At 39.4% G+C, this 23,394-nt stretch overlaps 1 protein-coding gene across 1 annotated transcript; it reads left to right on the top strand.

The window, feature by feature from the left end:
* Nucleotides 1-4,199: 4,199 nt before the first annotated feature.
* On the top strand, nucleotides 4,200-15,062 carry dcp1a (decapping mRNA 1A). Its single transcript, XM_037684953.1, has 9 exons — nucleotides 4,200-4,361; nucleotides 4,652-4,692; nucleotides 6,487-6,614; nucleotides 8,785-8,851; nucleotides 9,039-9,177; nucleotides 11,090-11,182; nucleotides 11,617-12,201; nucleotides 12,311-12,526; nucleotides 14,787-15,062. The coding sequence occupies exons 1-9, from the start codon at nucleotides 4,230-4,232 to the stop codon at nucleotides 14,865-14,867; spliced, it is 1,482 nt and encodes a 493-aa protein (XP_037540881.1). The 5' UTR covers nucleotides 4,200-4,229; the 3' UTR covers nucleotides 14,868-15,062.
* The last annotated feature ends 8,332 nt before the right edge of the window (nucleotides 15,063-23,394 follow it).

Raw genomic sequence — 23,394 nt, 5'->3', positions numbered from 1 at the left:
ATTAACTTAACGATGGGACAAAACTTATTGTGATTCACGTGCAGTTTCTGATGTGAACGTGAAAACAACTGAGCCAGAGATGGAGAGCAGATCAGCCTGCATGACTGAGAGAAACGGTCTTTAAAATCAATGCAGACCACGAGTGAAGAGAAGCGTGTCCTTGACACAGACACTACGGCACACTGCCGCTCCACAGCAGAACCACACCAGGGCCGGCTGTTCACCGGAGAACAGCCAACGTTTCACGTTCAGGCAACAAGACAAAGCCTCAGAACTTACAGAGACTTTCATGTGAACAGAAAGATGCTAAAGTTGAATGAAGTCCACAAAGAAAGGATCAGAGTCTTCTAACACTCTGCTTTGTTTTTATGTTGATAATGTTTTACTTTATGTGTATGTTTGTTTGTTCTTAGCAAAACTCTTTAAATGTAATAATTGAACTTACTGATTGGAGCCAACTACATTCAAGATGGCTGCTACAGCTATAGGAAACCTTAGCAAATACAACTGTAGTTTAGCCAGTCTAACTGCATTAAGCTAAAATTTAGTTGTAGCTGAGAGTTCAGCACATATTCTGAGCACTAACTGATTTTACCAGATGTTTTTACCACTGGATGGATTTAGAGCATTATATTCAGCAAATAACATTTTGACACCACCCCACCTCAAAATGGCTGCAGACATACTTGGCTTAAATTAGAAAACAATTTAGTAAAAATTTGTCAATTTTATAGACATTGTGCTAAAATGTGAATTGTAGCTGAGAATTATTCACAACACATGATCTGAGCGTGACATTTTACAACATGGCATGAGAATGAGTTGGATGTTATTTCAAAGGTTGGGCCTTTAATTGTATTTTTTGTGTGAATTATACAAGTTTTTTTAAGTTAACACAAAATTTAAAGAAATATCAAGGAGCTATCCTAAACCCTTTCAGTCAATGTTAAATTTCTCAGAAAATAGCTTCTCTTCAAACCACCATTTGATTAAAAAATGTGTTGTTGCATTATAAGACTCAAACTGATCAGTGTGTGTGGTGGTGTGTGTGTGTGGGGGGGGTGTTACCACTTGTACCCTGTAAAACCTGAAATGAGCTGAATTTACCTGAAAAGTTTGTTTGCATCTCTGTATGACCGTCAGAACCTGCCACATGTTTCTAAAAACAACTTATCACAAATAAGTCTTTTTATTTCTTATTCCTATGCATTTGAACTGTTCTAGAAAAAAAAACCCTCATAGATCCACATTATCAGCACACAATTATATTAAAAGATACATTATATGGACAAACAACTTAGAGAATAACAAAAACAGCTTAAAGAGGACATTTAAAGAATAAACCAAAGCGCTCTCGCCCACTCCAACTGTCCCTCAGCTCTCCGCACATTTTTTTTTTTTTTTTTACCTTCAGTCTGTTCATCTGCTCCTTGCATCCTCGAATCCACATTGAAGAGATTCGTTTTAAATCCAACTCATCGTTGGAAGAGGACACCTGAATGTGACGACGGCGCGAGCCCGAGCGGAGCGGCTAGAAGCTTCCCGGAGCGCAGACCCGGAGAGGAGCGCAGAGCAGTTTCCGCCACATCCGGGTCCCTGGCTGCAGACTGACAGCGCGTGCGGAGGACGAGCTGGACCCGGAGCAGCTGCAGGTCCCCAGTCCAAGATGTTCCCACTAAAATATAGTGAAAACACAAGGCTGCGAACTGGGGCTCTACTTATTGCTTAATTAAGAGCGAAATAAACACCTGTTGTCCATTAAAAACATGTTTGTTTGTTTGTTTGTTTGTTTGTTTGCTTGCTTGCTTGTTTGTTTGTTTTTTTGTTTTATGGATGAAGAGTTTAAAAACGCAGTTGTGTGGGTTTTTTTTGTTTGTTTGTTTGTTTGTTTTCTATAAATAGGGAGAGAATTAGTGCAGAGCTTCAACTGGTGGTCCGGGGGCCAAATCAGGCCCAGGTGTGCTCAGTTCGGCCCACCAATGGGTTCATTTTTAAATAAAACTAGATTTTAAATTGTAAAACAAACGTACTTAATGACAATAACTGATGGATGTCAGACCCATGAGCTCTTGGCTTTCAGTAACTGTGGCCCCCTGAGCAATTTAGTTGAATAGCCTTGGTGTAAAAAAAAGTTTAACAGTGTGTTTGGGTTTTTGTCTTTTGGCAAAATATCTCATGACCCACTGGATGAATTTTAATGAAACTTTCAGGAAATAATCATTGAAGAGAACTGATTAACTTTTCAAGTCAATCCATTGAAAAAAGGCCGTCACAGCTAATCAAACTAAGAAAACGCATAAATAGCTACAACTCAGACAATTTTACAGGTATTGAGCTACTATATATATATATAGGTGTGGTAGTAACTGAGACTGCTCTACAACAGATGTTCTGACCACCAACAGATGTGCAAAATTTTAAATTTGCAATTAATTACTTGGAGTCTTGTCTGTTTATTAGCCAAATAACTTATGGGACCACTGGACTGATTTTAATTGAACTTTCAATAAATTATGTACTAATATGTAAATAACATATACACTACAATGTACATGTAAATGTAATAAAGTTGTACATCTACAACTGATTAACTTTGAAAGTCAATGCATCTCAAACTGCCATCGCACATCAATCTGCGCAAACAAAAATGGCTAAAATTCAGCCAATTTCACAGCTATTGAGCTAAAGTTTGAAGTGGTAGTAACTGAGAGTCATTCCCAACCCATGCATTAACCGCTGTGCAAGAGCATTGTTCAAACTAGCATTAACATACTGTCAACTATGTTAACGAAGTATTTCAGATGGATTTTCATTAAACCTTTAGAAAGTAATCGATGGGTGAGCATAACTGCTTAACTTTTGTATTTAACCCTAAACAAAATGGCTATACTTCATACAGTTTTACATAGATTGTGCTACTATTCGATCTGGTAGTAGCTGAGAGTCATTCCCAACATGCTGAGTGTGAGATCTCATGGTATGGCATGAGATTTCACATACAACATCAGCAAAGTTTGACAAAAATGGCTCCATCCCTACTGATCATAATATGATCTTTGTCCAAAACTCTGGCATGAAAGGCAGCAGGCATATGAATTAATTCAAGGAAAGCTAGGCCTTTAATTGACAGTGTTATAATTAAAAACTGATCTGAAATGAAAACAGCTGATAAAGACTCAGATCAGGCACAATGAAGCCATAATGTTCCTGACATATAATTATTATGGTGACCAAATCTCTGATTTCACTTTATCTTGAACTAGAGGACCAACCCCCCCTCATCATGTGTCCCAGCAGATCTTTGGACTTACCCCTCAGGGCTCTTCCCCTGATAATAAATGGCATTCTGTCACCTGGCTCTTCTCTGGGGCCTCATCACGGCGCTGTTCTTTGTGCTCACTCAATAGCCATTGCAGAGGAAATGAGTAGTTCAGAGCTCTGATGGAAAGTTAGCAGTGATTGGATTACCTGTGCCAGCACAGGGGAGGATAAAGCAGTTTTACGGTAGCACGTAATCCTCGGATTATATTCCTTGTTCAGTGAACAGAGGCAGGTAAGAAAGGAACCATCATATGTAGAGCCAAATGACAATCCTGCTTTGAGAGTGAAAGTGAAGTTTGTGAAAGTGAAGTCTTAAATTATATTGATATAATAAATTTGCAGACTTTTTAATCAGGAATGTTGTACGTATCTTTTGCAAATCAGAGGTAGATTATACTAATATTGTGATTTTTAAAATTACCTAAAGGATAAGATATAAATATTTTTTTCTATAAAAAATTAAAGTAAAGGTAGTAAAATGCATTTTATGTTTAACAAACTTGCTACTTCAATAAAACGTGGCATTTTTAAGTATATATGATTTATTTACTCCACACCTTTATTTTTACAGAACGTGATAATAAACCTGATTCATCGCGAACTGCTGAAATAGCTACACCTTTATACGTTATTTATTTATTTGTTAGATTGATTTTTTTTATTTTAAATTACAGTAGGAAAATATTAGCTCCGTCATATAACACAAACGTCTATTTACTAAATAATTTTAAATGAATGAGATTTAAATGAAATTTTATTTAATTTACTGAGACTATCCTGTACGAATTATTCACAACGGAGTAATGAGTCGCTAGGGAAGTTTTTAAGTGTTGCAATTTCCGGTAACAGCGGAAGCTACAAGTGTTTGCAGAAATCAGTCCGTAAGGGAGCAACAATCACATTCGAAGATGGAGACGGTAAATGCTGGACATCTGATGAGCTTAGCAGCTCTGCAGAGACAAGATCCGTACATCAACCAATTACTGGACGTTACTGGTCAGGTAGCTCTTTACACCTTCAATTCCAAAGCAAACCAGTGGGTAAGTGGCCTGAAAAAGACCTGAAACTCGGTGGAGTCAGCACTGTGACTGGCCCCTTTACACAACTAAATAATAATAATCAAAATAAAGGGTCAGGAGTTGTTTTAAAAAAAAGGGCTAGCTTTCTTAAATGCGTTGATTTAATTGTAGTTCCATTTGTTTAGTTTCTTGTAAACCGCTAGTGTAAACTGGGGTTTGCTAGCTAGACAAGCTAACTGTACAGCTCGTTTGGGGTTGCTGCGGTTGTTTGCTGCTGTTGTTTTCGTCTGACAGTTATTTTATGTTTTCAGGAGAAGACTGAAATCGAGGGAACGCTGTTTGTTTATGCGAGGTACGCTTAAGACCCTGAGAGTGATTTAACTCGAGAACATGAAGGCTGTTTATCCGTTCAGCTTTACGTTTCTCTACGTTATTTGACGTAATGTTGCGCACGTGCGCAGGCCATGATTTTTGTAAACAAAAGTGGACTCCGCGTGACTCAAGATAGTAATGGTTAATCCAAAGAAAACCATCAATATAGTGGGAAGGCACTGTCGAAACATTAGTTATTAATACTTATTTGAAATATCAAAGAGTAGACAAGAACAAACAAGTGTGATTTTTTTTTTTTAAGTGGAGGTTTGACTTTTGGTCAAACGTAAACTACAAGTCAAGAATATTTCTACATGTAAAATGACACTATCAAATTGCTTTGTAAGAGAACACTTATTGTGAAACTACTTGACTTTACTAGAGAGCTAACAAAGTTAAGTCAGGTCCTCTGGATGGATTCAAGAAAATTAAAAAATCATGTTGAAACATTTCATCTTTTATCCAAAAGACACTCATTCTGAGGAGTTGCAATAAACTCAGTCTTATAAATACCACCTTGTTGTAGTGGATCAACCAGTTTGCTTGTGACAGTCAAAACTAGTTGTTCACATGATAAAGGAGGACCATTAGCCTGACGATAAATCGTTGGTGCCCTAGCGGCTGCTTGCTATTCACAGAGGGCTGAGTGATACTAGCAATAACAGCATTGTAAGAGGGGGACATTTAGACACGGAGGCCTCTGTCCCTGTTTAATTATGGACAGATTATTTTCATTCTGGCCTTCAGATGAGTGCAAACCACAGAGTCGTGGCCTGATGGTGTTGCTCTTCTGTGCTGGGCCATCCTTTTGGCCAGTGGCTGTTTTGTTTCCCCGATGTAAGACTGATCACAGCCCTGACACTGAACAGCATACACAATATTACTCTGTTTGTGCCAGCGGACTGGATCTGAAACTCCTGCTTCTCAGAGAAACCGAGACGTTTATTTTCTAAACATGACGTCCCAGTGGCTTTCAAACCCCAAAATACATTACAGCAAAGACTGGTCCATCCCAACGATCCAACTCTTGGTGAGAAATTTAAGCAATTTATGTTGTAAATGAATATTTTGACATGTCATCCCTGGACAAACTGTTCTCAATCGTTCACATTTTGTCCCCCTTCTTTTGTGTCTCACAGCAACGCTTCTAAACAAAAGACTCTGCTGCTTCAGAAAACACTGCAAGAAAACATTCTACAACACATCTCTGTTTAACTCAGGGGTGTCTAATTCTGGTTTTTGATGTTTCTCTGCTCCAACACACCTAATTTAATGTTTGAATTACTTCTTCATGTTCTGCTGATCCATGTTAGTCACCATTGATTCAAATCAGGTGTGTTGGAGCAGAGAAACATCTAAAACATGCAGGATAGTGGTCCCTGAGGACCAGGACTGGACACCCCTGGTGAGCTCGACTAAACCTATAACTTCACACGGTTATTCAAAATATGTTTATACTCTGCCGTGGTTGCATTAACTCGGTCTCAATTTGCAGTGTAACGTTAGAATTTTTACAACTGTATAACTGTGGAGCGTTATTACTACGGTTGTTAGAAAGCAACAAAAAAGGTTAAATCGTGTCATCTGGACCACTTTCTTTAAGTCTTGTTAGAAAGGAGTTTTGATTTTATCTGCTTTTCTGACAAACCAGTTACTCTCGTGGAGTCAGTAAAGTGTCTTTTTATGGTGACTTCCATTAAAATGGCAATATGTTCTCAAAATGGGGAACTCCAAATAAATTCAGTTGTGTCGTGTTGGTCCTGTTTTTTTGTAGGTCTGCCTCTCCTCATCATGGCTTCATCATCATGAATCGACTGAGTACAGAGAACCTTGTGGAGCCAATAAATAAAGACCTGGAGTTTCAGCTGCAAGATCCATTCTTGCTCTACAGAAATGGCAACCGTGAGTGTTTTGGAGAAAAAAAATGCACTTAAAAAAAGATGTATTCTGTGGTGCCTGCTTTAACAGATCTCAGAAGCAGTCTTATTCATTTATTTATTGTTAATGTCTTTGCTTTTTTCTGTTGTTGTTGTTGTTTTGTTTTTTAATTAAATATTAGAGATTAGTTGCCACAACAGAAAGAAAACTGAAAAGTTCTGCATTTGTACTTTCACTCCAAGTATCTGAATAATGATGCAATGAGATTTCTTACCAGAAAACAGACTAAATGTTTAAATATTTTTTTGCATCATGATAAATGTATTAAAATATTTTTATATTGCTGAACATAAATTTTAATATATATTATCTGTAATATTGTACTATTTTTAGTTATATTATTAGTTTTTATCATAATGTGTTGATCATAAAACAACACTTATCAAAGAAAAGCATAAACCATCACAAGCACACAAATAATAAATATCATACCTGTGAAAATCACAGAAAGACACCTCCCCAGTGTTCGATGAAACATCTGTTTTCCATATTGCTTGAAGTCATTTTGACGTCTTGCAGCATTAAAAATAAATACTTTAGCACTCATGGCCAAACGGCGACTTCAGCTCGACTTGGAAACCATTCTCTTACTGCCTTCAGGCTGCCGTCAAAGAGACAGGGCTCAAATTAATCTACTAAGATTGTTTAGTAAAGTCCTCCAGCCATGTTTGGTGAAGTAAAAAAGGCACAAAATTCTTCAAATCTTCAAAAAGTAGCTGACAGCGCTGCCACCAAGGTAATCTACTAGAAGTCTAAAGAGAAGCTTCATCAGTGCAACGAACAAGGAGTTTGATTGTTTTCCCATTTGTTTGCTTATGAGAAAAAACAGCATGGCCAAGGTCAACGTCAGAGTCGACTGCTCTCCTTTTGGGTTTGGTTTGCACACCAGCCTGGCTGGTATCGAGGACATGATGAAACGTCTTCTTGGTATTCCAGTAGAAACGACTTCTCTGATGGCTTCACTTGAGCTCATAAGCTGAAATCATAATTCCTTAGTCATTTGTTGTAGAAAGATAGTTTTTGTGTGCAAGTCTTTAGTAAGCGACCGATGAACTGTAATCCTCAAATGGCTCCTGAACTCTGGCGGTCGACAGCCTCTTGTCAAAACTGGCTCTCAGAAATTATTTTCTGATAGTATCCTCTCCTGGTTCCCTGCTCCATTGGTTTGTTTATGGTAGTCCCTCACGTAGTCCCATTTGCACACTCACTAGTTCTCATAAAGCACTTTTGTCAGTGTGTAGAGTCTGTCGTCAATAGTTTTGCTGCTATAAAGCTGCGACCATTGGGGGATAAAGTCCCATTTGTTATGTTGGAAGTGAGAGAAGCTCGGATGAGCCGACTCCTCCCTCGAAGGAAGAAATGCAGGTTGAGCTGACCCAAGAGGACGTTTAAATAAAAAAAAAACAAGTCAAACACAAGGAGGACTGATTTTTCAGAGGACGCTGATCATTAACAAGTATTTGAGTCCTACTTGGGTCTCTGTGAGTGCTGGTGAACTCACTGCTTGAGGCTGTAGTGTGTGTTCAGACATTGAGAACATGAGAAACATGTACTGACACACACTTGTTTACACTGTTTTGTAATCCCTTCGGTAGCAGTAGATGCTTCGGGGGGCGAACTCTTACGTCTCCAGGTAACCACAGCCTCCTGGGGGACGGTAAACACACCAGTGTTTTTGTCACACACAAAAATGACACAGCCACTGTTATACTGACTAGTTCTTGTTTTAATGAAAACTCATGATCCACAATTTTACATTTTGTTATTAATCTGTTGTCTTTGATGTTGATGTTTTTGTTGGTCTTCAGAGCTGCCGGAATTTATTATTTTTACGTTTCTTCTGGTACTTGATAGAAATGCATACTTTTTTTTTTTTTTTTTTTCAAATGCAGCATAATTTAGAATTGACTCCAGAACATCTAGTAGGACAAAAATCTGTATTATCTCTAAATAAAATAAATCTATTGTGCTAATGTTTTAAAAAATACAAATTATTCTTAATCATTTCCAACGAGACTCTAAAGTCAAGTAGTTATTTGGAAATGCTAGGAGGTGGTGAGTATGAAGAGGGTTTTTTTTGGTGTATTTATTCTGCTTATAAACTTTTAAACAATGTGTTTGTATTTTTTAACAGTGGGCATCTACAGTATTTGGTTTTACGATAAGAGAGATTGTCAACGGATTGCTCAGCTGATGGTCAAGTAAGTAGGTCAACACTTTCATAATGTTTGTGTATAAGTTTAATTAAACTGCTGTTTGTTCAGTATTTTTTAAATATTAATTTTAAAAATAGCTCTACTTTGATCAAGGAATTGTTATTAAAAATGTCACTTTTTCAAACAACAAATAGATGTTAGTTATTTGTGCCATGTTGTGATGCTCCTCCAGGATTGTGAAACAAGAGGCGGACTATGCTCAGAGGAAGTCCCCAGAGAGAACCGAGTCGTGTAGAACCAATGGCGTCGCAGAACCACGGTCCATCGGCATCATGGAACTGCTCAGCAAAGCAAAGGAGGACTACCAAAGAGTAAGAACACGCAACTTGACATTTGTTGCTGTATCGTACCATGTTTTTATTTTATTCTATTATTAATATTTGATGCAGGAAGCTATCCAAAGGCAGAGATTATCCAAGAAGAAATGGGACAATGAAAGGACTGACTAGGGTAGACAGGAATATAAGGAGATGCAACGTAGGGCAAAAAGAGGTAGCAAAGGCAAAACAGAAGGCATATGATGAGTTGTATGGGAGGCTGGACACTTAAAGAGGATGAGAAGGACTTGTACCGATTGGTGAGACAGAGGGATCAGGCTGGAAAGGATGTGCAGCAGGTTAGGCTTGTTAAAGATTGGAATGTTAATGTTCTAACAAGTGAGGAGAGTGTGACAGGAAGATGGAAGGAGTACTTTGTTAAAGAGTTAAAGAATGAAGAGGATGAAAGAGAAAGAAGAGTAGAGGTTGTAGAAACTGTGGCCCAGGAAGTGGGAAAGATTAGTGAGGGTCAAGTCCAGAAAGCTCCAAACAGAATGAAGATGGGGAAGGCAGTGGAGGTTTGGAAATGTCTTGGAGAGATGGCAGTGAGGTTTTTGACTCAAATATTCAATGGCATGTTTGACTGAGAAAGTACCTGAGGAATGGAGAAGTGTGCAGGTGCCCATTTTTAAGAACAAGGTTGATGTACAGAGTTGTAGCAACTACAGGAGTGTTAAGTTGATGAGTCACACGATGAAGATCTGGGAGTGAGTTATGGAAGCAAGACTTAGATGAGAGGTGACTATCTGTGAGCAGCAGTATGGTTTCATGCCAAGAAGGAGCACCACAGATGCCATCTTTGCTTTGAGAATGCTGATGGAGAAGTACAGAGAGGGTCAGAAAGAACTCCATTGTGTCTTTGTGGATTTAGAAAAAGCATATGACAGAGTGCCGAGGGAGGAGGTGTGGATGAGGAAATCTGGAATGGCAGAGAAGTATGTTAAACTGGTACAGAACATGTATGAGGACAGTGGTGAGATGTGCTGTAGGAGTGACAGATGGCTTCAAGGTGGAGGCAGGAGTGCATCAAAGATCAGCTCTTTGCCCCTTTTTGTTTGGTCTGGTTATGAACAGACTAACAGATGAGGTCAGGCAGGAATCCCCATGGATAATGACGTGTGCAGATGACATTGTGATCTGTGGTGAGAACAGGGAACAGGTGGAAGAGAACTTGGAGAGGTGGAGGTACATGCACTTGAATGAAAAGAAATGAAAGTCAGCCGTAGTAAGACAGGGTACATGTGTGTGGATGAGAGGGAGGCCAGTGGAACAGTGAGGCTACAAGGAGCAGAGGTCACAACGGTGCAGGACTTTGAATATTTGGGGTCAACTGTCCAGGAAAATGAGGAGTGTGGTAAAGAGGTGAAAAAGAGAGTCCAGGCAGGATGGAGTGGATGGAGAAAAGTTTCAGGAGTGATTTGTGACAAAACAGTGTCAACAAAGGAAAAGTTTACAAGACAGTGGTGAGACCAGCTATGTTGTATGGTCTGGAGATGGAGACATGGACAAAAAGACAAAGACCTGGAAGTGGCAGAAATGAAGATGTTGAGGTTCTCCTTAGGAGTAACAAGGATGGATAAGATTAGGAATGAGATCATCAGAGGTACAGCACAGGCTGAACAACTGGGAGATAAAGCTAGAGAGGCCAGACTGAGATGGTTTGGACATGTCCAGAGGAGGGACAGTGGGTATACTGGTAGAAGGATGGTGCAGCTGCCAGGAAAAAGACAAAGTATATGGATGCAGTTAGAGAGAAACATGGAGGTACCGGTAGTTGGAGTGAGGACAGAGTGAAATGGAGGAGGACGACTCGCTGTGGCGACCCCTGAAGAGGGAAAAGCTGAAAGAAGATTAATATTATTTGATGTAATATCAAATGTGTGTATCAATATTTGTGTTTTTAAAGGGCATGTCAAGAGAACTGAAGGTGCCGACAGAATCAAACATGAAAACGATGATCAGTGACGCTACAGAACAGAACGCACAACCACCTGAAAAGGTATTTATAAAATATATTTTACTTGTTTGTTTGAAAGGTCTTGTCCTTTTCTTCACTTACACATGGATGCATGGACAGATTTCAAAGTTATTCCAGACCATAATTTTAATAGATACTTAAATGAGGAGATGTTTTTAGCCCAACACTTTGTTTTCTGACACTGTTTCCAGTGTCTGAGATGGTGTTTGATTACACCTGTGACCATTTTAAGTTCCCATCTGAGAATGTCTAATAATAAATAATGTTGATTCTTAAAGATCTTTTTTAGGATGATTTTTGTATTTTTGTGTGGTTTATATGTAAAATTGAAATAACATTTTAAAACTGGTTTTAGATGTGATTTCCTGCACCAGCAGACAGAGCTTTAAAACATTGACTGATGTTTGCAGTAAATGAATGATCGAGCTTGTCGCATGTCTCTTGTTAATGAACAGAGTACTCATACGGTGGTGAAGCAGATCACGGTTGAGGAGCTCTTTGGCTCATCTCTTCCTAAAGAACCTCCTTTGATGACCAAGCCTGCACAGATCCCTGATGCTTCCAGTGACCTTCCCTCAGCCTACATCCAGAAACAAACCTTTCCTTCTGCTGCCCAGCAAAGCCCATTTATCACTTCCCAGTTCTCAGCCCAAGATCCCATCTCCAACCAGCAGCGACAAGGCTCCGGCCTAATCCCAACTTCCTTTGTGCTAAATCCCAGTCCTGTTTTCCAGTCAGTTGTCCCCAGATCAGAACCCCAGCCTCAGTGCTCGGTCTCTCCTTATATGATGCCTTTAGCTGATGCAGAGGTTCTTGCTGCCCCTGCTGGGTCCACAGCATCTCCAGCTGCTCCTTCAACCTTTTTGGGACAGGAGATGATCGGCACACTCAAACCAGCAGTGTCATCTGTGAATTCAGTCGTCCACAAACACATGCTCGCACCCAGCTTCCTGCCAAGCACACTGGTCCCACCTCACAGTTTCCAAGAGCCCAAGAAGGATGTTTTCTCTCAGCTTCCCACCATGATTAAACCAATCCCAGTGAGTTGAGCTCACTTGGCTGATGGCAGCTTTATCAGTCTCATTGATACATTATTATTATTAGTTTATAATTCAACTTGTTGGCTGTCTGTTTTCTTTGTCTTCTCAGGCCGTCCCCATGAGTCCAGGTCTTGCTGTTCCAGGGTCAGAGATTTCAGTACTTCTTTCCCCCAGCGCCTTCCAGCAGACCGTTAAAACAGCTGCAGCACCGGTGGTCCCTTCTGCTCCCTCCGAGCCATCGTCTGCCTCTGGACGAGCTGTGGAGTCTCTGCCAGGCGCATGCAGTAAAACACAGCTGCAGGAGACTTTGATACATCTCATCAAGGTACTACGAGCATAAAGCAAACATCTGCGAGAAGTTAAAGGAAAAGCTTTTGTGTGATTTATCCTCACTGTGGCTGCAGAGTTTAGTTTTGGACTAAATGCTGTGTCTCAGATTGTGCTAAAATTGTTTATTTTTTCTGCACAAAGTCCATGCTCAATAATCCAGATATAAAATCTAACAATTTTCAGTGAGATCAAATAAAAAATGCATTGATCTGATTTAGGAGAAACTAATTTAAGCTTGTGTTGGCGTCACAAGTCTCTTTTTTCATCTTGTATATTTTCCAAAGTGTCTCAGAACATTTGTGAATGTTTTCAGTTTCCTCGCACGAGTGTCTGAGGCTCGCAATATTTCTGCTTGAACTTTGAACTTTTTTTTTTTTTTGTGCGACAAAGTTTCTCTCAAAATAGTCAGAGATGTCACAGGTGTCTGAAACCTGTCTTAGACTCTTCTTTAGTTAGTTTTCATAAACTCGAGCACTAAAGTTGTTTTTTCGTGCCTGCATGGGAGCTCTCCTTTGACAGAAAACATTCAAAAGTACATTCTTGAATGTTGTAGTAATACATATACTTGAGGTATATATGCATACAATATATTCACGAGTTCCTCATCTTTCTGACTGTGTAATGTCGTGCATTGAATTTAACAGAAATGTAACGAGAGACGTTATTTATCTTTGACCCATCAAAATGAATGCGGTCATTTATTTTCAGAATCAAAGTTTAACATCAAACATTTACATTAATTTGGCAAAATATGAAAATAATAACAGACAAGTTTCACAGAAAAGGGACATCGATCACTCTGCGGTGAACGAGGACTTTGCTTCAGATATTTCTAAAATATCTGTACTGATTTTATGAGAAAGAGGAGAGTTTTAAGATGAAATGGAGATTTATCTTACAGAGAAATATGTGAGGGAATTAATCTGTTTGACCAGAAATTGCACGCTCCATCAGATATCAGCTTGCCCACGGTACACTTGGTCGAAAATAGAACCATCTACCTTGATGATGAACTCAGCGTCGGTGTAGGTTCCTTTCTGACTCTTTTCAGCGTCTCCGTGAGAACTACCAAACCCTCGGGGAGTCGTACGTGGTTTTCAAACAGAAATTATAATCCCAAAACGTCTCTGGATCATCCTGAATGCGTTTGCACCCAAGAACCATGAACTCCTTTCATTCTTCAGAACTTCTCAGACTCTAACAGAATCTTTCAACTCCAGCAACTCTCTAGTTCTTCATCTCCTCAGCCTCTGGAACTATCAGACTCCAGACTCTCCGGAATTCTCCTGAATTCTAACATGAACTGGGAAGTTGCCACATTTTAAATGGGTCGACTTCCGGTTCATTTGAGAGCTTTTGATTGGTCGATGGACCAGAAATAGAGGTGTGGTTTGTGATGTAAGATGTTATCATAAGTCAAGGATTGTTTTCAACATACAGAAAAGATTATTGCAGACGACCAGACTTCGTGGAGTCTCACGCTGTTATATCTTCTCAAATAGTAAAACATGACATTTCTTCTCAGTAAACATTTTAGTTGACCGAAAACCGACCTTTAACATACTTACATTACTTGGCTCATTTCAGACAGAGAATCAAGAAATGCATATTAACCTGATTTCTTCTTTGAATGAGGAATAAAAATCATTACTTACTGCTTATGTAAAATAAGAATGAGTAGTTCTTTCCAACCTGTAAGCATTGAGTGAACTAACACAATTTGATTATCAAACATTTGTAAACAGTGATGATCATAGAGAATTGTCTTTTCTGCTTGATTAATTCAAGAAAGAAAGTCACCAGATGGCTCAGACTGCATTCAGATCAATGAAAATAGCAGTCTCTGTCCATCTGATAGATTTGAGGTCATCAGGGTCAGATCAGGGTCAGATCAGGGTCAGATCAGGTTCACTACAGTGTCAAAGTCTAAAATCTGTTTGTTGGGGGGGGGGGGGGGGAATCATTAAAAAAAGAACTGTCCATGTTTGTCTTTGTGTTTAAAAAAGTGTACTTCATTAGATTAATTTAAAAAAATCACCTGTCTTCTTAGATTTTGAGTCGCCCGGTGAGATGCTTCTCTCAGGATTGGATTATTTGTACCACAGGACAAACAAACCGTTGCTGCTTTATGAAATTAATTAGTTATTAAAACGTTTGTGTTTTCAAACATGAGTTTTAATCGAAGTGTCTGTAAAAGTGTGTAAGCACAAATAAATAGTTTGCTCATCCTCGTCATGTTTGTCTTCCTGGTCTAGACTGACCCAGACTTCCTCGGTGCCATTCATGATGCGTACCTGCAGAGTCTGTCCAAGGACTTCAGCAACATCAAGATGTAGTTTGACTCCAACCACGTCAGAACGTTTCTGGTTTTGAAACAAATGGAGGCAACAGGTTGGTGACGCACTGGACTGCACACCCTCAGGATCATTATGGGATGGACTGCATCGACTCCTGATTATGTCCTGTCAGAGGAGAGCTGCCGTGGGAACAAAGATCAGGTCAAATGTCACTGTGGATCGTTGACATTTTAAAACGATCGTTTTAAAACTTGAATGTGGTTGGACTTCTGGCCCCATTGGTGGAGGAGGACGGCACCACAGTGGAGGTGAACTCTAACTGTTGGACAGGTGGTTTATCTGCTGGGACATTAAATAAATCTTAGATTTACTCAGCGCACATCTTCATGGGGTCCTCATGGAAACACTGAGACTAAAACTATGTTTAGGACAGGCCTCTAAATGTGGAGCTCCAACAGGTTTTCATGTCTAAAATGAACTACATGTTTTTATTTTTGCTTTTGTAAACAGTATTTTTTGTTTAGATAGGCTCTTGCATCTAAAAATATAGAATTAAGAGCTGAACTTCTTGTATTAATATTCCAGACTGGGATATATTTATACCTCCTGAGTGCACAAAACTGACACGTTTGTATCATTTCTCTACATTTTCCTTCATCCTTTTGTTTTTATTTTCATGTTTTTTTTGTGCGTTGTGTCTCCTCCACCAGCTGAGCTCACAGTGCTTGATGTTCTTGGAGGGGCTCGTGCAATAGATGAAAACCTTCAGGTCTGGTTGGGATAGTTGAAGATGGTACAGTTTGTGTAAACTTCTACAGATCTGTACATTTAAGTATCATGTAAATGATAAACTTCCTGTTTACATTAAGTCGTTTTTAATATTGCTTTAATTCAAATTAGAGCTCTTCAGTATGGTTTTTATTCAGTCACCAAACTCATGGTCAAAAATTTAAACAACTTTCGTTCACATTTCCTTTTTATTTCACGTCACAAATGGGTCCGATGTCAGTATTTTTTTTATTTAGTTTAGCAGTAGAAGATTACTGCAGCACATAAACTGCGGTGAAAGCAGGAAATGGCGCATCAGTTTTTAGATCACGTGCAACACTGACGCACAAAAAGCTTTCAGTGATTTAGAAAGAATCATTTCATATACTTGTTTTTTACAGTAAGTTGTTTTTTCTTCTGTAGTCGCAGAATGTCAAACATATGAATGACATGAGAATGAAGAGCAAATCAGATGATTGACTTCAGTGCTGTACTGATGAGTCAGCACTTTTGGCGTGTGTCCAGGGAGAAATGATCAATTTCAAAGGAGAATAAATTTATCCCCATTCACATATTTAATATTTTAAGGTTGTTTTATTTATCTTGTTGGCCAGACTGATGATTTTGGGTAAGCCATTAAAATGATCAGTATATTTTTGACTTCATCATGGTGCATAGTTTGGCCAGTTGATATTATGTTGTCATAATAAAGGTGTAAACGGCAAAATTATTTTATTTTTTATTTATTTAGCCTTTATTTATACAGGTAGTCTCATTGAGCCACAAGAACTCATTTTCAAGAGAGACCTGTTTAGGGAGCACATGGTGGGTGTTAAGGGCCTTGCTCATTGGCCCAGAGTGAGGCGAATGAAGGTGGGGGCAAGTGTGGGTGTTTCACCTACCCCACCCACAATTTTGATGTTGTCGGGGCCAGGCGTGAACCGGCGATCTTCAGATCACAGGCCCACCTCTCTAACCTCTGCGCCACCACTCCCATTTAATTTGTTTCAGTTGTGAAAATGAATTTTCAAGCTTAAAATCTTGTTTTTTTAGTTGTTTTTTTGGCTGAAAATCAGCTCTTGGTTGTATTTTGCCTTCAGCCTTTGAAAAATGATGACTGAAGAGCATTTATAACCTTATTTCTTATGATTTTTTTAATGTTCTGTGATGGATTGGGGCAGCACGGTGGCGCATCTGGCAGAGTTGCTGCCTCTCAGCGAGAAGGTTGCTGGTTCAAATCCCAGTTCGGGGGCCTTCCTGGGTGTAGTTTGCATGTTCTCTCCGTGCATGCGTGGGTTTTCTCCGGGTACTCCGGTTCCTCCCACAGACCAAAAACATGCATGTTAGGCTGATTGGTAACTTTAAATTGTCCCTAGGTGTGAGTGAGAGAGTGAATGGCTGTTCGTCTCTATGTGTCACTGTGATGGACTGGAGACCCGTCCAGGGTGTACCCCGCCCCTCACACAGTGATTGCTGGACATGGGCACCGGTGACCCAAAATGGAAGAAGTGGGTAAAAGATGATGGATGGATGTTCTGTGATGGTTTCCCCACCAGATGTCACTATCTGCTTTCAGTAAAGTGTCACAGTTGCACTTTGTGTGTGTCACTCTGTGCAGTATATTTCACTCTTATTTGCTTTTATCTATTGCAGGTTAAACAAAAGAAACAACATTCAAGTTTCAGTGCAGCTCTCTATTTAACGAGCAGATGACCGAGTTCTGTTCGCTTTTTTAAGAGACTGTTTTTTAAGCATTTACAAGTGAACACGTGTGTATTCATGCACATGGTAATCATGCCACAACTTTGTTCATTCTGGCTGTATTACAAAGTTGGGGAGCCAAAAATGTGTGATCTTTTTGCTAACTCAAAAATCCTGGATTACCAAAAAGAGAATTCTCATCGCTATCATGGATATTTTGTTAATGTTTGTGTTTTATTGTGGATTTTAGGAGTAATCCAGTGGTTGAGAAGATGAACAATGATGGTACCAACAATTGGGTAGTATACAGAGTCAGATCAGTTGTTTTGTAAGGTGCACTTGTTGGTGGGAGAATGAATCCTGGGTATCAGTAATAACGCCCAGCTTTCATACAACCTTGGCTGAGGAGCTAAATGGGAAGAAAAAAATCCAATAACTCGTACTGTGTTACACTAATTGGCAAGGACAACTAAAAAGTGGTTGAGTTAAAGTTTAAGTTATTTGTTGTTCTGGTAGTGTGAGACTAAATGAGATGTGTGCTGAAACTTTGGTCGTCTGGCAGAAATGACAAGACTGAGCTCTGTTTCAAAGCAACAAGACAAAAAGCTGCGTGGAAGAGAGCCCTGTTTGGTGAACGTGGAAGAAGATTGAAGTTTACAGGAAATCAACTCACGCAGATCAGTACCTTCTGTTTGTTTCAGGTCTCTCTTGTAAATGAGTCCTCGAGGCTCAATGGGATTAACCTGTCTAAATAAAGGTTGAATGAATGAATGACTCATCACCAACGTCACAAATCAACTATGCCATCTGGGCCGAACGTCCCCACGAGGACAGAAAGGAAGGAAAAGGAGCAAAAACACTTAGCTCTCCAAACCTGGAGTTATGCTAGCTGTGCTTTTGTCAAACTGAATAAGCTTTATTATCATTGCACTGAGATACAAGAACATGTAAATAGAGTCATCCGAAAGATGGACGTAGTGCACGACGGTCACACCTTGCCCTCGGCAGGGCACGATTTGAGGCATCAAAACAATTACTACAGCATAGCAACATAAATAGACATGATACATGTACATATAGGCTGGTGAAGACATTGAATTTTAAGGGAAGGTCGTAGCATAGTCCAGAGACCCCCCCCCCCCTCTCAGCCATTGTCCAGATAAGAGGTGTTATTCATCATCAGCTCGGTTGAGGTTCTGTCACATGTCCACGGCCTTGAGGAAGGGAGCAGTGAGGAGATAGACAAAGCATCTTTGTTTTTCCTAAACATGCCAGGAGGAGTTGAGATAAGTCCGCTGTCAAGGCCACAGTTTGGGTCAGGCAGAACTCGTAAATTTCCGTTTCTGCCTTTTAAAGGCTCGCTGGTACATTTCTCTGATGGTGACTCCAAACAGCCGAATTGATTCCTTACGCCGAAAGTTGAGCTCACAGCTTCTCCAAGATTATTCCCAACCATTCATGGGTGCTGCCAGAAAGTTCACAGTCCTGATAACAGCCTGCTCCAGCTCCCTGACGCAGCTCCACATAATTCAGTCTGAGTGCTGCCAAGCTTCGACACATCCATACAAATTTGTAGACAATCCTGATTTCACCAACCCAAACAGCAGAATCTAGTTGTCATCATGAATCCAATTTGTTTACGTCGAGGTTAGAGGGTCCTCCTTACCCTGAGTCCTGTCGGGAGAAGATCAATTTTTTTGAGAGACCAGCTGATCAAATCCTTCGAATTAGGAAGATATGCAGGAAGAAGAAAAAAAGAGGCGTCTATCTTCATCGGAGCACAAAGAGAAAAAAATAAATAAATAAATAGTGAAGAAATATGCCACAGAACAGGAAGAAGAATAAACAGAAACATTGTCATCCCATGTCCTGATGTGTGTCCAGGTAGATAAATCTAACAAGATTGAGTCAGGTCCTCTGGATGGGTTCTTCTTTGTTGAAATGTTTTCGTCTTTTATCCAAAGACTGAAAAAGTCTTTTGGATAAAAGATGTTTCAACAAAGAACCTGACTCAACATTGTTAGATTGCCATCCCATATGTTGCTGGAGCATCTGAGGAACTTGGAAGAATTTTTTTTCCAAACTCAACTTCCCGGTGCAGTTCAAACCTAACAGGCCCCTCAGACAGAGGCCAGTTTATCATAATGTCAAAATCCCTCAAAATGTAAAACCTCCGCGGGTGCAGTTTACTTTTCCAGAATCTCCTAATTGCAAACAGTGAAACCAAACATGAAGAGGGGTTACGCTGCTAAAATTAACCTGATCCAACCAACTCAAACTGATTCTCAACTGAAAGTAAAACTGATGTGCGCCTGCTTTGTCAGCTGCCATGGAAAGTATTTGTCATAATTTGTGTCTTGTTTCAGCTAATCATGTCAGCAGGAAGACATCATTAGATTATTGTCAGTTATTCTTCTTGTTGCAGCTTCAGGGCGCAGGTGCTTGAACTCAACCGTATCCTTCTTTAACGTTCAAATCCCCTTTTTAAGTAAATGAAATGAAAGTTATAGGTGGTTGTGTGTTTTTACTGCAGCCTTAAAGTTCATTGTCTTACCCAGTTTATACTAATAAACAATGGAGGCCATAAAATGCAGAGATTAATCCTTAACATAATATAATTCAATTCAAAATACTTGATTAATCCCAAAGGAAAATTAAGTGTTGTCGTAGTTCATCATCCTGGTTTCAAGAGTTGTAGATGTGTATAGTTGTGGGCAGGAAGGATCTCCTTCAGTGAAGCTGAAGAATCTGGCCACAGATACTGATCTGTCCAACCAGTTCCAGCTTGCTGTCAGATCCGGCGGGCCTCTCGATCCTCTTGGGCAGCAGAACTGCCCGAATGCCGGGCAGAATTCTTCCCTGAGAGTTGGTCACTCCTCCCATCAATCCGTCAAGCTCCTTGTCACCACGGACAGACAGCTGAAGGTGCCTGGGGATGATTCCGGTCCTTCCGTTGTCACAAGCTGAGTTTCCCACCAGCTCCAGGATTTCTGCGGTCAGGTACTCGAGCACCACCGCCAGGTTGACAGGGATTCGTACATGGTGCCTCCTTTTCAACTCATTTGGGATTTGGGGCTGTAGTTGAGATATTTGAGCTTTTGAGATGTTAATCAGCAGCTCCAGGTTTTTAAAAAAAAAAAAAACAACACCTTGTTGCCATGGTTACGCATCATAACAAATGCCAAAAAGTAAAAAAGTTTCAGTAAAAATCCATCCAGCTGCACAGCATCCAATTCCAGAGGAAGTAATCTTCCAAAAAAAAAAAGATGTACATCCAGAAAAAATAGGAATTAATGTTTTTAAAAGCAATAACTCAAAATGAATGTAACAGAGCTACTCCAACATGCAGCCACCCCGAGTGGCGCAGTTCTAGGAACCATAATAATCATAATCAATCAATTCTAGAAATCATAATGGACACAAACAGAACTTATCAGCTGGCATTTATCCTCGTTTTTACCTCAGCTTTTCCAGCACATTCTTTATGTTTATTATGGTGACCATGTGTTTGTTCGTGTTTGCCTGTTATCAATATTTCTCATTAAGCAACAGACACATTTTAAAGAAACTTGCTGAAAGCAACCACTGGATATACGTCTCCAACTGGTAATGTTTTGGGCTCCACCAAGATGGCTGTCACTGCTGACTGACCTCAAAAATAGTTCAGTCAGTTTGACAGGTATTGAGCTAAAATGTAGGGTGGTAGTAGCTGAGACTCATTCCCAACACTTTTTCTGAGTACTATCAGATTGCCAAAGATCAGCCAATTCTGTTAGCAAAATATGTAATGAGCCACCAGAAATTTGAATAATAGTTATTAGATCTGCTGATTACTTCAGAGGCAATTCACTTCAAGATGGCCGCCACAGCTAATCGACATTAGCCAACTCAAAAATGGCCACAACTCAGTCAGTTTTATACTGAGCTCTAATTTGACCTGAGAGTCATTCACAACATTTACTCAGAGAGATCTACTTTGTATGTCACTTTATTTTCAAGGTTTGACCAAAATGGATATATTCATTCATTTATTTCTCAACATTCTGACGTGGAAGATGGTGGACGATATCACTCCTTTAAGTTTTCACAGTTACTAATAAATGTTCAGATGGGCTCTGGTGAGCTCAGTGGTTGCTCTGACAGCTGAAGGCTGCAGCACCGTCCGCGTCCTGCCTCTGCTCTCACTGAGTTGGACTAATCTCATCTCCCTGCAGCCTCAGCACATTCAACACGCCCTGCCTCCCTGCGGTCAGTAAACTCTCCTTCACATCTGGAGTGCACCCTTCCACCAACAGCTGGAGTGCATTTATTCTATTTTGCTCCACTTTTAGAGGCAAATCAAATAGACTCCTGGTTGTCGCAGTCATTTGACTTCTTTTTATTCTCAAGATGCCTCTCAACAGGTTTCAGACTTCAAAATAAAATGTGCTCAGTATAAGATCCAGAGACAGGACGCAATTTTTGTTTTAGCCTGATGACCTTCTGTCTGTTAGTGACCTTTGTCATCTGTGCCTGGCTCATACAAACACATTAAAATCAATTAATGTTTAAACACTACCCAATAAATATACAATAAATGCATTGAATGTTTTTGTTCGCCTAGTGTTTTGCAATAATTTCCTGTTTTTTAACGAACCTTTGTGTCCACCGAATAAACTATTAAGCTGGAAAAAAATCAAATTCAACAAAAAAAGATTGTAAAACTTCAAAATAGTCTGTTGATTTTGAAACCTATTTTTAATAAACGTTCAGTTTTTAAATACATTACAAGATGAAGTACTTTGAAGAGATGGACATCTTAAAAGTGTAAAAACAGTTTTAGGATAATGTTTACCAGCGATTTTTCTTGTTTGGTTTTTGTGAGTGTAAATTTTGTCACGATGGGTCTCCTGTGTGACTCGTTAATGTTCTTGTTATTGGTTTTAATGGTCAGAGCATTTTTTTTTAGCATGAAACATATGACAAGAGTTAAGGGACCTGGTAAAAGGTATCAAGGGTTTTATTTAGACTGACAGATCACAGTTTGATTATTTATCTCAGGTTTGTGGGTGAAAGTCAATTTTTTAGTCAGAGTAGTGCAATTGATTTCATTCAATTCAACTTTTTATGTATATTGGTAGAAGGATGTTAGAAATGCAGCTGCTATAAACAAAGAGGAGATATATGATGCCGTTAGAGAGAACATGAGGTATTTGGAGTGAGGACAGAGGATGCAGAGGACAGAAAGATGGAGGATGACTCGCTGTGGTGAGTGAAGAGGGAAAAGCCGAAAGAAAAAAAAAGTGATTCATTCATTCATTCTTTACCTGCAGCCTGTAGCTCACACAGAATCGAGCCAAGAAGAGTGAATACAGGTGAGTAAAATCATGAAAAACATGGAGTAAAGTCCAATTTAAACCCATTACAGATGCATTATGGCCCATAAAAAGGCAGAACTATATGTAGACATGAATAAATGTGAAGCTGCTGCCTCATGTGGAAATGTACAGGTGCCAGTCTGGACCAAAAACCTCATGTTTTGACAGAATAAATATGTACGTTTCATTTGTGATAAGGAAAAAATGTGGATTTATTTTCAACTAAAGAGCTTAAATTCTTTAAGAAACTCATTTTTATTTGACGTTTAAAATTGTAGCTGAAGTAGAGGTTACTCTCATTTATTCTCATTTCTCATTTATTGTCATTGTAATAAAAATCATTTAAAGTATTTCTAGCCAGTGTTTCCCCTCTGTGATGTCTTTTTTTACATTAGTGTGTTTTTTACTTTCCTTGCATGTCAGGCAAAAACATGTAGTTTTTATTGATGTGTGCATACAGGAACTGCACACTTATTTATCTTGTTATTTACATTTTGTCTGCCACTGAAACCCCAAAGTGTTCAGCTGTTTGGAGACTTTCATTTTGACTTTTAATCTACAGAAGAGCAAGAAAGAAAAAACTGAATTTGTTGAAATTCTGTTAGCTCTCCAAAACTGTGAAAGATGGAGGAAGACTGGGTGTAAATGTTTAAGAGGCCTATATGGACCATGAACTTGGTTCCAAACAAGCTGAACCGTCGACTTTCATTATCACGTGCTGTTGTCAAGGTTTGTTTTTA

Source organism: Nematolebias whitei, chromosome 11 (assembly GCF_014905685.2).
Source record: "Nematolebias whitei isolate Nwh7 chromosome 11, NemWhi1, whole genome shotgun sequence".
Classification (NCBI taxonomy): domain Eukaryota; kingdom Metazoa; phylum Chordata; class Actinopteri; order Cyprinodontiformes; family Rivulidae; genus Nematolebias; species Nematolebias whitei.
The sequence above is the reverse complement of the archived record's forward strand: the minus strand, read 5'-3'. Positions and strand labels throughout refer to the sequence as shown.